This window comes from Phalacrocorax carbo, chromosome 24 (genome assembly GCF_963921805.1).
Source record: "Phalacrocorax carbo chromosome 24, bPhaCar2.1, whole genome shotgun sequence".
NCBI lineage: Eukaryota > Metazoa > Chordata > Aves > Suliformes > Phalacrocoracidae > Phalacrocorax > Phalacrocorax carbo.
The window spans coordinates 5,443,793-5,457,645 of record NC_087536.1 but is presented as its reverse complement, the minus strand read 5'-3'; the positions used below and the strand labels follow the sequence as shown (position 1 = coordinate 5,457,645).

General features: G+C 59.4%; 1 protein-coding gene across 8 annotated transcripts; it reads left to right on the top strand.

Moving 5' to 3' along the window:
• Positions 1-462: 462 nt before the first annotated feature.
• SLC39A14 (solute carrier family 39 member 14) lies at positions 463-13,368 on the top strand. Of its 8 annotated transcripts, none has more exons than XM_064472822.1 (9): positions 463-491; positions 4,315-4,590; positions 4,682-4,868; positions 5,588-5,757; positions 8,058-8,180; positions 8,267-8,452; positions 8,713-8,920; positions 9,439-9,623; positions 9,987-13,368. In XM_064472822.1, the coding sequence occupies exons 2-9, from the start codon at positions 4,330-4,332 to the stop codon at positions 10,131-10,133; spliced, it is 1,467 nt and encodes a 488-aa protein (XP_064328892.1). In that variant the 5' UTR covers positions 463-491; positions 4,315-4,329; the 3' UTR covers positions 10,134-13,368. The 8 variants fall into 8 exon arrangements, with proteins under 8 accessions (XP_064328892.1, XP_064328890.1, XP_064328889.1 ...); XM_064472820.1 differs by lacking the exon at positions 463-491 and adding an exon at positions 1,178-1,345; XM_064472819.1 differs by lacking the exons at positions 463-491; positions 5,588-5,757 and adding exons at positions 1,365-1,748; positions 7,341-7,510.
• Positions 13,369-13,853: the final 485 nt, after the last annotated feature.

Below are 13,853 nucleotides of genomic sequence, written 5' to 3'. Positions count from 1 at the left end.
TCCCCCAAGGGGTGCCTGGGGGGGGGGGTCTGAGGGGTGCCCTGTCCCTCCAGGAGGGTTCAGTGGGGTGCCCTGTCCCCCCAAGGGGTGCCTGGGGGGTCTGAGGGGTGCCCTGTCCCCCCAAGGGGTGCCTATGGGGGGTCTGAGGGGTGCCCTGTTCCCCCGGGAGGGGTCCGTGGGGTGCCCTGTTCCCCCAAGGGGTGCCTGGGGGGGTTTGAGGGGTGCCCTGTCCCCCCGGGAGGGTTCAATGGGGTGCCCTGTCCCCCCGAGGGGTGCCTGGGGGGGTCTGAGGGGTGCCCTGTCCCTCCGGGAGGGGTCCGTGGGGTGCCGGGCTCCCCCCATCAGCCGCGGTGCTCGGCGCTGCACAGGGGCGGGGCCTCGGGCGGGGCGGGCCATCCGTGACGCCGACCAATGGCAATGCTCCCCGTGCCGCCGGCTGAGCGTGCGCCCTGCGCGGCCGGAGCGGGCGGCGGCGGCGGCGGGAGCGGGAGGTAGGGCCGGGCCGGGCCGGGATGGGATGGGATGGGATGGGATGGGATGGGGTTGGGATGCGATGCGATGCGATGCGATGGGGAGGGATGGGACAGGGGACCGGCTGCGGGGCCGGGGCCATGCGGGGAGGGCGCGGGGAACCGGGCTGGGGCGGGCCCCGAGCCCCGGGATGGGGATGATGGGGGAGAGGATCCAGGGAAGGGTACAGGGACCGGCCCTGGGGTCTGGGACCGGCTTTAGGGTCTAGGACGGCGCCTAGGACCGGCCGTAAGGCCTGGGGGCAGATAGGGGGTTTGCTCTGGGACTAGACCGTGGGGTCTGGGGCCAGGTGAGGGTGCAGGCGGCGTTGGGTGTGGGGCGGAGGAGCCAGCTGTGGGGCGAAGGAGCCAGCTGTGGGGTCTGGCACCACCAGTGCAAGCTCTGGGGCCAGGCCAGGACCAGGCGGGACTGGGGCAGGGGGCAAAGGGGCCAGGGACTGGGGACAGAGGGGGCTGTGGGGTGAGGACTGGGCTGGGGACCAGGGGTGGCAGCGGGCAGGTCCAGCACAGGGAGTGGGGGGACACTGGGGCAGGACTGGGGGGTCTCTGTGGGGTGGGATACCGGGGGGAGCTCCTGGGCAGCCAGCTTTGCTGCCTGCCTGCCCACCCCAGGGCCTGCGGGCAGGGTTTTAGGGGACTTTTTTTTAGGTTTTTAAGGGACAAGAGAGGGTCTGGAGGCAGCCTGGGGGAGCAAAGGGAGGCCGTGGCCCGGCCGCAAGCGTGGCAAGCTGCCGCGGACGTGTCCCAGGGCATGGAAGCCCTGCCTGCCTTCGCTGCCAGACATGCGGAGCGGTTTTTTTTTGCTCCAGAAGGAGGTTGGGACCACTGGCTGCAAACTGCTCTGGCAGGAGGAGGGGTGCAGACAGGCTGGGTTTTGGGGGAACCTCACCGCTCCCCTCCGGGTTTGCGACAGCGAGCCGACGCTGTGCGGGATTTCGGGAAGCATCTGGCACGGGGCTGATGTCGCTGGGGCCGTGCTCGGCTTTGCCAGCGTTTCTTGTTCCCGGTGTCACCTTCCCGCTCGGAGGAGGGGAGTGGTTTGCGACCTGGATCGATGAGTTCTGGGAATCGAACTCAAGGGATGTGGGAAAGAAAAGGGGCTTTGCCTGGCCCCAGCAACTCCTCTGGGGTCTTGTTCGTGCTGGGCATCGCTCCGAGGCACATCCCATGGGACGGCCGGGGCAGGCGGTTCCTGGGCATCCCCTCCCCGTGGCAGAGGTTTGTTCCCTCTGTCCCGTCCCAGCGTGGCAGCGAGCGATAAAGTGGGTCAGGCGCCGGGCTGTGCGCAGCACCGCGGCTCCCCGGGCCCCAGGAGCAGGTCCCGTGGTTGGCGAGAGGACGCCCTTGAAGGTAGCGGGCAGGAGGTTTTGGGGGGGCTCTGAGGGGGTCCCATGTAGCCGGTGGTTGTGGTGGAGAGTCGGCAGCAGGGGTTTGTGTCCCTGGGATGTTTGCTGCTGCTCCTCTTTGCCCCCGGGATGGGGGGGCTTGGACGCGTTTGCACCCTCTTGCCTTGCCCTGGGCTCCCCACAGTGTTCGGGGGGTTGGAGACCCCCGGGCTCTTCCTCTTTGAGCCCTTCTCTTCCTAAGAGGCGACTCCTCCGTGTTCTGCCCTAAAACAGCAGCGAGCGTGTGTAATTCAAACCCCTGCCCGGTTCTGCCTGCAAACCGCTTCCTGCCTTTTGTTTGGCAGCTAGGTAAAAGTTGAGGTCCGGTTTTCCATCCTGGGTGTGCCCGGCTCAGCCCGGTTTTGGGAGAAACCCCAGGGGCGATTTCAGCGCTGGAGAGGGCTGCGTGCCTTGGCACGGGCTGGTGATAATTGGCATGCTCTGGGCAGGATGGCTCCCGGCAAGACAAGGGACATGGGGAGCACTCAGCCGGCACGGAGAGGGGAAAAGCAGTCAACATCCCCATCTCGGGATGCGGTGCTGCCGGGAGAGAGGCCTTTGCCACGGTGGGCTGCGTGCCAGCGCCTGTGTACCTTGTGGGAGTCACTGGCCACCAAGACGTCCCACGTGGCTGCCCAGGCTGGTTGCTGGTGCTGTAACGGGGCATTGCCCAGGGAGGATCCGTCGGGAAGGGTGGATTTGGGTTGGGGGAGGCAGAGGAAGGTGTCCAGCTCTCACTGGGTGTTGCTGAAGAGACAGAGGTCCCTCACGTACCCCCACCGAGCAGGGTGTTACCGTCACCAGCACCTCGCCAGAGGAGCTCGCTCCCCCATTTTGGGAGGAGAGGGGTTAAGCCAAAGCATCCGAGTTAAGCCCTGGCAGGAGGAGGCTAAAACCTCCAAACAAGGCTCGCAAAGTAGTGGTAAGCTTGTAAGACCTGCGGGAATGTGGGCGCCTTCGGAGGGGGGACAGGGTCCTGCTGGGCTTGGCCCCGCCGCCCTGGGCAGCACCGTGCCTCGCAAATGCGGCTCCGGGTTATTTTCAGCACAATTGGTTGGCTGGGCTTCAAAAATATCTTGGGTTTGTTTTTGGAGGAGACTGAAATCTGCAAGCCGTCAGCACGAGACGAGCGTGGCGGGGTGCCGGGGCGGCCGGCGGGAGCACGGCTTGGCCGGGGCAGCAGGTCCCGCGCCAGGGCAGAGCTGGGCTGGATGGGGCCCTGTGCGGAATGGCGCAGGAACCATCCCAGGGCTGCAAAATGCTTCCCCTGAGGAGCCCCTGGGAAGGGGAAAACCATCAGGCAACCTGTGCTCAAGGCCCCAGGAGGGGAGCGGAGCCTCGGACTGGGAACAGGATAGCTGCTGGGCGTACAGAGGAGGCGGATAGCGAATTATTTTCTTCTTGTCCTTGTGAATTCCAAATTTGCCATCCAGTATTTGGTGAAGCTTTTCTAGGAAGGCAACCTGGAACCCCTCCAGCCTCTTGGGTGTTGCCCGAGGTAGACGTGCAGGTCGTGCCTGGCCTCTCACCCTCTCTCTGAGCCCCTTCCTTTGCACCCAGCGGATGCTGGCCGGCGAACCCGGCTCCCCCCAGTCCCTGCCGCCCGCTTTTATTGATTCCCGGCTCATATGAAAGGAGCGGAGAGGGCAAGGATTGATTCTAGGCAAATACTATAAAGGCATCTATAGTTGTGGCTGACAAGGAGTGGTTCATTGTAATTATCATAGTTAAAATATAACCGAATGAAAATGCTACCTCTGGCCTCTGGGCTCCTGTGTCCTCTGAGCACCGGCGTCGGTGGGCAGAGGTCCCCGAGAGGTATGTGTCCCGGCTCCGGTGGGACAAGGGGGACGCGACGTGGTGTTAGTGTGGCCAGGGTCTGGTGCATGACTTTCTTGCCCCATGGAGAGCCGAATTTGGCAGCTGGCATCGGTATTAACTGCGCTGGGGTTTGCTGGGTGCGCTGCTGGTGGAGGCTCACGTGTAGGATCCCCGCTGCAGCCCTTTCTGCACGCTGCTGCTTGCTTTCCGACAACTGGCTGCTCTTCCCCAGGGATTCTGAGGTGCTGGGGAGGCCCCAGAGCCGTGTCCCGGGAGCCCCCTGCCCCTTGGCACAGGGCTGCAGCGAGCTGGGGGAGCAGGGTGCTTGGGGAGGTGGTGCTGGGGTTTGGCTCAGGGTGGAGGAGAAGCAGTGGGTCTTGTATCACTTGAGAAAATGATGTCGAGTCCCACCTCGGGACCTGGGTGCTGTCAGCACTGTGCAAAGCTCTGTCCCCCCTGGCCTGGGGGTCCCTGGGGAAGAAATCTGCCATCTCCTGGTAGAGCTGTGGGGTGGAGGAGCAGTGTTTGGAGCCGCTGAGGACGCTAAAGCTAACGGCAGCATGTGGTTTCTCTTCCAGCATCGCCAAGACACCATGATTCCCAGCACAGGTCCCTGGGGTTCCTGTTTGATCGTGCTGCTCTGCCTTCTCCCCTGCCCGCGGGTCTGGGCAGGCAGGGATGCCACAGGACCAGCGCTCTCCGCAGCCTCCTTCCTGCAGGATCTCCTCCAGCGGTACAGCGAGAGCGAAACCCTGAGCCTGAAGCAGCTCAAGGCCCTGCTGAACCGCCTGGATGTGGGAGTGGGACATGCCAACGTCTCCCAGCCACCACAGCAGCGGGTGAACCTCTCTCGGGTAAGGCAGGGGCTCTGCAGACCCCCAAAGCCCCCAAAGATGCAGAGCTGTGGGAGTTTCAAGGCACGTGCCCGTCTCTTCCCTTTCCCAGTGCTTCAGCTCCACCGAGCTTTTTGCCATCCACAACCTGAGCGAGGGCTCCGCTGTGGGGCACAGGGAGTTCAAGGAGTTTTGCCCCACCATCCTGCAGCAGCTGGAGTCTGGGGCGTGTGCCTCCGAGAACCTGGAAAATGAGGAAAATGAGCAGACGGAGGAGAGCAGACCCAGCTCGGCTGAAAGTAAGCGGGGAACCGGGGGGCACAAGCGCTGCCTGGCCCTGGGCGTGGAGCTCGGGGACGTGAGGCACCCCGGGACCTGCGGGACAGCCAGTTCCCATTCCCGGCTCTGGGGCACAGGCAGAGTCTGGCAGAGACGAGAGGAGGCAGCTTGTTGGGAGTCCTGATGGGTTTTCCTCGGCGTGTTCTGTGCTGTGGGCTCGCAGCGTGGTTTTGCCCAAGCTGCGGGTCAGAGCTGTGACTGCAGCACGGCTCTCCAGGATAGCTGGATGATGGGGACCTTGCTGCAAGTCCCCATGGGTGGGAGGAGGTGGCCTGGGGTGTTTAGGGACCCGCTGGGCTCCAGCCACCAGCGGATGCTAAATGAGATTCTCTACGTCCAGGTCCTGACAATGCCCAAGGTCTTGGATCAGCTGCCCTGAGCAGAGCACTGGCTTCTCCCACACCGTGAGGCCAGGGCTGGCTCAGAAAAGCCTCTTCCAAGTAACCTGGTGGCTTCATTTCCACCTGCCCTGCAACAAAAATGACGGTTTTTGTCACAGTTGAAACGTCCGGAGCAAAAGGAGAGACGCTCCGGTGCGGCGAGGCCAGCCCCGGCGTGGGGGTGTAGACCCGGAGCGAGCCTTTTCCTCCTGCCCGGATCCGGGGTCTCGGGGTCCTCCCCGTCTCCCCGCACCGAGAGCCTCGGTAATGTCTGGCCCTCGTTTCTTCTCGTTCCGCAGTGTGGGGCTTTGGTTTTCTCAGTGTGTCGATGATTAACGTGGCCTCCCTGCTCGGAGTCTTCATCGTACCGTGTACCGAGAAGGCCTTTTTCAGCCGGGTCCTCACGTTTTTCATCGCGCTCTCCATCGGCACGCTGCTCTCTAATGCGCTCTTCCAGCTCATCCCAGAGGTGCGGTAGAAAGTCCCTGCCTCTCTCCCGTCTCCAAGGGCAGCATTCTGAGTGCCCTCTCTGCCTCCACCCTGCTGAATCGAACCGATCCCTCCATCACCCGAGGCTGAGGGCTTGTCTCAGGGGCTCTGCAGGGCTTTTCTGGCCCCTCCAAGCACCAGGAAACTCTCTTGAGTGTGCAGGCAGCGTGAGGAGGCTGTGCCCTCAAACCCTGCCGGTCCTTGCGAGGCTGCTGGCCAGGTCTGAGCTCCGGGAAGGTGCTGGGAGAAGCCGTTTGCTCCTGCCCCGTGGGCTGTCTGCTTTGCAAGGGAGTTTCTCCCTTGGAGGGACGTGCTCAGCCCTGCTTCATGCAGAGCTGCCCGGCTCTGAGGCCGCTGAGATGCGTCAGTGCTTGTGGCATGAGCCGGATGGAAAGACCTGCAAGAGGGAGGAAATGTCAGCGTAAAAGCGCAGGGAACAGCCTGGAGAAGCACCGCTTTCCTCTCGAGTCAGCCAACTTCTACAAATGTTTTAATTGCCTTTTTTTGTCTTGCTGATTTACAAGCCTCCTACAAGGGTTTAGGCTTATGTGAGGTTTCCTGGTGCTCTGATGGGACCGACAGATACATTGCAAATTAATTGTGTTGTAATCGCACAGTTCCGGAGTTGAATAAATACACCCACGCGCTCTCAGATTGGACACCTTTGAAACATGCGTGCTTCCTCGGCCCCCTGGTCCAGGAGGCTTCACAGAGCTCATCCCTGTCAACTGGGGAGGAGACGAGCTAGATCTGAGCTCCTGCACATCCAGCCTTAAAACTCTGCGTTTAAGGGGCGACCTTCCCTCTGAGCAGAGCAGCCTTTGCTGCCGCTGGGTTTCGCTCCCCGACGTTGCCTGCTTTGCTGTTGGGCAGGAAATGTCTCGTCCATATTGGCAGGGGGATGTTTTTTTTCAAGGCTCCTTTTCAGCTCCAGAACTGTGACTTTTATTTGCCAAACATAAAAACCAAGCACCTGTATTTCCTGATCTGCCAGGAATCGAAATGACTTACGTACGCTCCACCCTCACCGTCAGTCGGAGCATCCCAGCTGGCTTGCGGGGACAGGCCGCATCTCTCCGGGCTGCAGGATGAGGATGGAGCGTACGTAGATGCTCGGGGGACCTCATCGCTCTGTGGCCCTGGAATGGCTGCCCAATGTCCCGTGAGGGGCTCGGGGAGCAGAGCTGGGGTGCTGGCTCAGAAACAGCCTGGCTGTCAAATTCAGCTTCATCCCGCTGCTACCCGAGAGCTGCTTGCTCCCAGGGAGGCCTCCTCCCCCGGTCGTTTGGTGCAAGCTCCACAGCAGGGCTTCCCTCCAGCCCTTCCCAAAAAGCTGTTTCCAGAGCCACTCAGCACCAGGGTCACCCCTCTTGAACCAATGCCAGATGAACAAGCAATCACTAATGAATGTCCTCTTCTCTCCCCCCCTCTCTCTCCCTCCTCTCTCTTTCCTTTCGGCGTGGATTCCTTCCCCTCCCTCCCCTTCCCCACGTTGATCTCCTTTCCCTCCGACAACTTCCCCTCGTCCGATTCCCCGGGGTGGGTTTGGCACGCACGCCGCAGTCTGGGGTTACGGTTTCCTCTGCGTGACCGTCATCTCCCTCTGCTCGCTGGTGGGAGCCAGCGTGGTGCCCTTCATGAAGAAGACCTTTTACAAGCGGCTGCTCCTCTACTTCATAGCTCTGGCGATTGGAACTCTCTACTCCAACGCCCTCTTCCAGCTCATTCCTGAGGTAGGGTGAGGACCGTCAGGTCTGTCCTTTTCTCTCGCTCGGGGGCTGTTTCTCTCTCTCTGGGCGCTCGCTGGCTGGAGAAGGGGAAGGCGGCATCGGAGGGGTGCCGAGAGCGAGGTACGGAGGCTGGGAGCCCCTCGGGACTGCAGCCGGAGCTGGTGTTTCGCCCCTCTTTGGAAGGGAGTTGCTCCAGGGAGACCTCTGGTCTGCTTCAAGCAGAGAAGCGCTATTTTATTGCCCTTTCCAGCCCTACAGGCAGGTTGCCTTCATGCTGAGACAGCAGAGGCTTTATAAGCCTGCTTTTGAGATCCCTGCCCTGGTATAGGGTGGTGGATCCAACACCTTGGGGCACAGCTGGCTTGGCTGGGGGCGTGAGGGAGATTAAAGGTGCATGAAGGCACTTTCTGAGCTTGCCCCCAAAGCAGCTGCTGCTTAGAGAGGTCAGAAAGCAGCAGTGTTGCCCCAGAGGTGCTGGGGGCAAACACAGATGAAGGACACTTCTGGAGACTGTTTCTCACTCCTGTCACTTGTCCCCTTTTGCCTGCAGGCATTTGGATTCAACCCTCAAGAGGCTTACTACGTTTCCAAATCTGCTGTGGTGTTTGGGGGCTTCTACCTCTTCTTCTTCACAGAGAAGGTCCTGAAGATGTTCCTGAAGCAGAAGGACCAGGTGAGGCTGAGCTGGGGCTGCTTGGGTGGGAAACGGCAGAAACGGCAGGGATGGCTGACACCCGTGAATCCCACCCTGTCCCGCAGCATCACCACGGGCACAGCCACTACGGCCCTGAGGCTCTGCCGTCCAAGAAGGACCATGATGAGGGGGTCACCGAGAAGCTGCAGAACGGGGACCTGGACCACATGATCCCGCACATAACCAGTGAGCTGGAGTGCAAGAACCCCTCTGGGGATGAGAAGGTTGTGGTGGGCTCCCTCTCTGTCCAGGTTAGTGCCTCTTCCCGTGGGGTTGCGGGTGGGTGCGTGGAAAAAAAAACTGCCTGTCAATGAAAAAGAGCAGTTTTGAAGCCAATTGCACCTCTCTGACAAAATTCGCTGTGGGTGGTGGAAAGCAAATGGCTCGGGTCCAGCCTTGTGTGGATTTAATGCATGGAGGGGTGGGTTCCCCTGGCCGGTGGAGGGAGCAGTGATCCCCCTGCCCAAGACTGGCTGGGTGCTGAGACCCCGCCATCGGGGTGCCATGGCAGGACCTGCAGGCCTCCCAGAGCGCGTGTTACTGGCTGAAGGAGGTGCGGTACTCCGACATCGGCACGCTGGCGTGGATGATCACCCTCAGTGACGGCCTCCACAACTTCATCGACGGGCTGGCCATCGGTGCCTCCTTCACCGTCTCCGTCTTCCAAGGAATCAGCACCTCCGTGGCCATCCTCTGCGAGGAGTTCCCGCACGAGCTGGGTACGTGAGTCCTCGGGGAAAGGTGCTGCAGGGGCTCTCGGATCTGCACCTCTTTAAGGCTAATCCCGCTGCTTTCCTGGTCCTACCCGTTGTTTCTCAAGAGAAAGGCAAATGTGGGGTGGAATAAACAGTAATGATGTGGGGAAGGCAGGGCTGTAAACTACACTGAGTAATCACAGCTCTAAAAATAACGAGGTAATATGATGTCTGAGATTTAAATTTAGATGGAGACATCTGAAGGAAAAAGAAAAAACACCAACACCTCGCTGGTTTGGAAGGGGGGAGGCGGGCAGCGGTTTGGGTTTGAATGTCCGAATTTATGCGCAGGCAGGGCCGGGAGCTGGCAGGCAGCCGCTGTGGTCAGCGCTTGGCGCCAGCGGGCGCGGGGAGCCCGCACTTGACCTCCTGCAAAAGCGGGTGCTGAACACGAGCACTTCGGTGCTGTCCCAATGCTGCTGCCGCTGCCTACGCTGTGACAGCCCCTTCCCTCCTCATCCTCTCATCCTCTTCTCCCGCAGGAGACTTTGTCATCCTGCTGAACGCCGGGATGACCATCCGCCAAGCGCTCTTCTTCAACTTCATCTCCGCCTGCTGCTGCTATGTGGGCTTGGCCTTTGGCATCGTGGCTGGCAGCCACTTCTCTGCCAACTGGATCTTCGCTCTGGCCGGAGGGATGTTTCTGTACATAGCACTGGCTGACATGGTAAATGATGAGCCCAGGGGGAAGCCGGGCGTGCGGTCAGGACCTTGCCAGGGTTTGTTTTTATTTTGCCTGGCTGGGAAGAGCTCTGGCTATCCTCAGCCTGGAGGCAAGGCAGGCATGGAGGGTATAGCAGGGTGTTTGCTTTGACCCCCTGGCCAACGTGGATGCTCTCTGTAGTGGCCGGTGTTCGCCTCTGCTTTGCTTCGCCTCCTGGGCTGGTGGCGCAGCGACCCCGCTGAGAGCCCCGGGCTGGGTGGTGAATATTGGCTGGGACGGTGGTGCAGGGTGGGAAGCAGTGGGGAAGGACGGAGCCGCTCCTGTCACCGAGCCCTGCCATTGATCTCTCTCTTCCCCCCACTGCAGTTCCCCGAAATGAATGAGGTCAGCCAGGAGGACGAGCAGAACGGCAGCACGCTGATCACCTTCGCCATCCAGAACGCGGGGCTGCTGACGGGGTTCACCATCATGGTGCTGCTCACCATGTACTCTGGCCAGATCCAGATAGGGTAGGACCAGCCCGTCTTGCAGTCCGGTTCCAGCTTTTCCGTGGTTTGGGGTTATTTTTTGGGGGGGTGGGGAGGGCATATTTCTTTTTTTTTTCCTTTCCTTTTCCGGCTGCAAGCATATGACGGTACCTGTGTGGACACTGACATCACACTACAGAAGAAGAGGCATTGCTTTTAAAGCTATTCCACAGACCGTTTTATTTTGGTTTAAGGCTGAGGGGAGCTTAATCCCCTTTGCCGTAGGACCGAACTGACCAGAGGATCTCTTTCCAGTGTCATATCCCTTCTCTCCTTGCATCTTCTGGGAAGGATGGAGTTGGGAGACAGGAGCAGCTCTAGCTGTGTGGCTCCTCTCCTTGTGTTCGGAGCAGTGCGATGGGACGTGATGGACTCCTGACCCCTTTGCAGGGGATGCGTGATGGGGGACCGTGGGGTACAGGGCTAGCGCTGGACGCGAGCTGCCTCCGCCTGCTCACCTACCAGGGAAGGGATGCGCAGGGGGTGAAAAATATCATCACAAAGAAGGGGAACGGGGACCCGCCACGTTCGCCGGCATCGCACAAGGAGCCGATGTTTCTCTCCTGCCTGGGGAGGTGGTATTCTGCTTTGGGAGCGCACGGTCCAGGAGACAGAGTTACCTACCAGCCAGTCCTCAGAGCTGTGCTCTCCAAGCCCAGAGGGCTGCTGAGGAAGAGGAGGCTCGAGGAGCACGGCTCATGATTTGAGCATCATCCTTGCTGTCTTCAGAAATGTTTCTCTGAAGCCACATCTGGTTTTGCTCCCGTTCTGCCTTGGCAACCTGCACAATGCCCTGGGAAGAGCAGGGTGAAGAGGGTTTGTTTTCTTTCTTATATTTTTATAAAGCACATTCTGGGCGTCAGCGCTGGGAGCAGAGGACACCAAACCACAACCCTTGCGGGTCGGACTGACGGACGCAGGCTGCATGGGGCAGCGGCTGGGAGAAGGCTAGTAGGATGCTCTTGCCTCCTTTAGGTTCCTGCTGCTGTATGGGGGGGGGGGAAAACCCCTCCTCCTTCCCCGAGTGCAGGTGTGCAGCAATGCTGGCGAGAAGGGCACAAGGGCAGAGCTGGCAGGGCGAGCCCCTGCCCGGCCACAGGCTCCCCAGCCGGGGGATCGGTCCTTACACTGTGACCCAGCTCACTCCGACACCTGGGAACGAACACTGGTTTTTAAACGCTGATGCTGCTGAGTTGCTGAGGTTCAGGGTGGGGGGGTGTTTTTTAAAAAAAAAAAAAATAGACTGTGAACCTCTTTAGGTTGTGTGTTTCCAGCCTTAGGGAGTAGCCAGAGAAGGGTGTTACAGGCATTTCACAGCTCTGCTTCTGAGCTGGCTTTCCCCAGATTCACTAGGTGAATTGACTTATTATCATATTGATAATGTTGCCCACCCCACCCGTGTCTCTTGATGTTCCCTTGCACCCCCTTCTCCCCCCAGACCTTATCCTGCACCCAGGAGCTGTGAGTTTGTGGCCATGTGGATAAGCGGGAGCTGATTTAGGCAGCTTACCCTAGTGGGTACGGCGTTGGATTGGGGTGAAGGAGCGGTGCGGACGGCTTTGAGAAGTGCTTTGGTGTACGTGCGGGGATGGCTTGTCACTGAGCGTCTTCCTTCGCTCCCTGCTTGTGCAGGTGGCCATGAGGTGCATGTGATGGGGTGACAGCCATCCTGCCACCTCAGCTCGGTGCTGCTCGGTGCTGGGGGCTGGAGCTGAGGCTCCCCATGCCTTGCCTTCCACCCCTGTTGGAAAGCAAAGCAGAGGGTGTGCTGGGTATTTTTCCTGCCCATCACAAGAGAGGCAAGGGACCTTGGCCCTTGGCACGGCCTGGGGCAGGCTCAGCACCATCCAGTACCCTGGTTTGATCGCTGGCTGCTAGTACCTCACTGTCATTCCTAATTTGCCTTAGGTGCCAGCTGGATGATATTCCTCTTAGGCTCCTAACAGCTGTCCCTGAGTCCTTAGGTCTCTGCCTGTTGAGAAGCGGCACTGCCAGCATCCTTGTGGATCGGCATCTCTGCTCTTGGTGGCTTTGGCTAGGCCGGGCATTGACTTTGTCCCCTTGGCACCTGGGAAGCTGTTGGCTTTGTCCCACACGGTTAAATATCAGCATGTCGAGGAGCAGGGAGCCTTCTTGGGAGCCACCCCTCAATGCAGAGGTACCACACGGTCCTTGGGCTGCTCGCTGCCATTGGTGATGCCTTCAAGGAGAAACAGGCTCTGCTTTATCCCAGGCAGTGTCTCTTGTTCGTGTGGACAGTTATCGTAAGTCACTCTGTGGCTGGTCCCTGGGACAGAGCCACCTCGAAGCAGCACAGTCTGTCCCACCTTGGGCACCCCGCCACCTCTGCAGCACCTCAGGGTTGTTACCTGTGCTTTAGGTTGCTGCTAATTTCTCAGTAGTTGGGAGGAAAGTGGTGTTGGAAACTCCCTTTCCCTGCTTGAGAGAGCCGCAGTCCCATCTGACCGACTTGATGTGGAAAAACTGAGTCCTTTCTATGGCATACGTGCCCTCTCTTCTCTCTGAAGGAAGTATTTGGAAAACACGGTATCGCTGGCGGCTTTCCACAGGGCAGAGGGCAGCCATAGCGCTGCCGGGGCTGGCAGGAGCGGTGCAGCGGCGCGTACAGATGGAAAAGCTGCCGCGTTGGAGGCGAAGGGGGGAAAATCTTGTTGTCTGTTCTCTGGGGACCACGAGGTGTTTGCAGAGTGTGGCTGGGAGGTCCCCCGCGTTCCCGAGAGCTGGCAACGTGGCGAGGACTGACGCTTGGCTTGCTTGGAGCTGGCACACGGTGGGGAATCATGAGTCCGTTGTCTTCTCATTTCGAGTTTAACCCTGTTTCTTGCCAACTGAATTTTGAGAAATCTGCAACCCTGAAATTTGGGGTGTCGAGGGGTGAAACCCCCTCAGAGAAACAAGGCTCCTCGCAGAGCGGTGGGAGAGAGCTCCTGTCCCTGGCTCGGGCAGCTGGTACCCGCTGGCGGGGACGGGATGGGGCAGATGGGAGGATGAGGAGGGAAAACAACCCAAATCGAGCTTGTTATGGATTTTCATCCGTGTTCCCCTTCCCGTGTCCGGTTCAAAGCTCAAGTTCCATCTCAGTGTTTCAATAACTCAGGTGTTGTAAGAGATAAGCGTTGAAACAAAGAATATAACTTATGTCACGTGAATTGTAAAGTTATTTGTAAAATTCCATGAATAAAATATATTCTGTAATGATGGAGAGTTGCAAGCGTGCTCTAGCAGCAGAAAACCTCCCCGTGGCCGGAGCTGGCCAGGGTGTGAAGGGGTGGGAGCTCCGCTGGTTCAGGATTTTTCCAAAGGGAAGGTTTTGAGCTGGGCTGGGTGATGCAATCCTGCTTTTCCAGCCCCGATTTCCAGGGCTGTGCAGTGCGATGCGCCTGACAGAAGATGGCACTGACACCTCCCCCCCTGCCTGCCCGCGTGGCAGAGACCTCCAAGAATTGCCTTTAGAGTCAAAAAGCCCTTTTTAATTTTATTTTTAAAATATTTCCAAGCATTAACATCTGGCTGGAGGGAGACTGAGGTTTCAGAGTGGGTCTGCAGGGTGTTATATTCCTCTCCAGCTCACACGAGGGAGCCTGACTCGGAGCAGCATTATTTGTGTCCTTGCTTCCCCACCCTGCATTAGGGGAAGGAAAGAAAAGAAAAAAAAAAAAAGCATACTTTGCTTTTCTACTTTGTC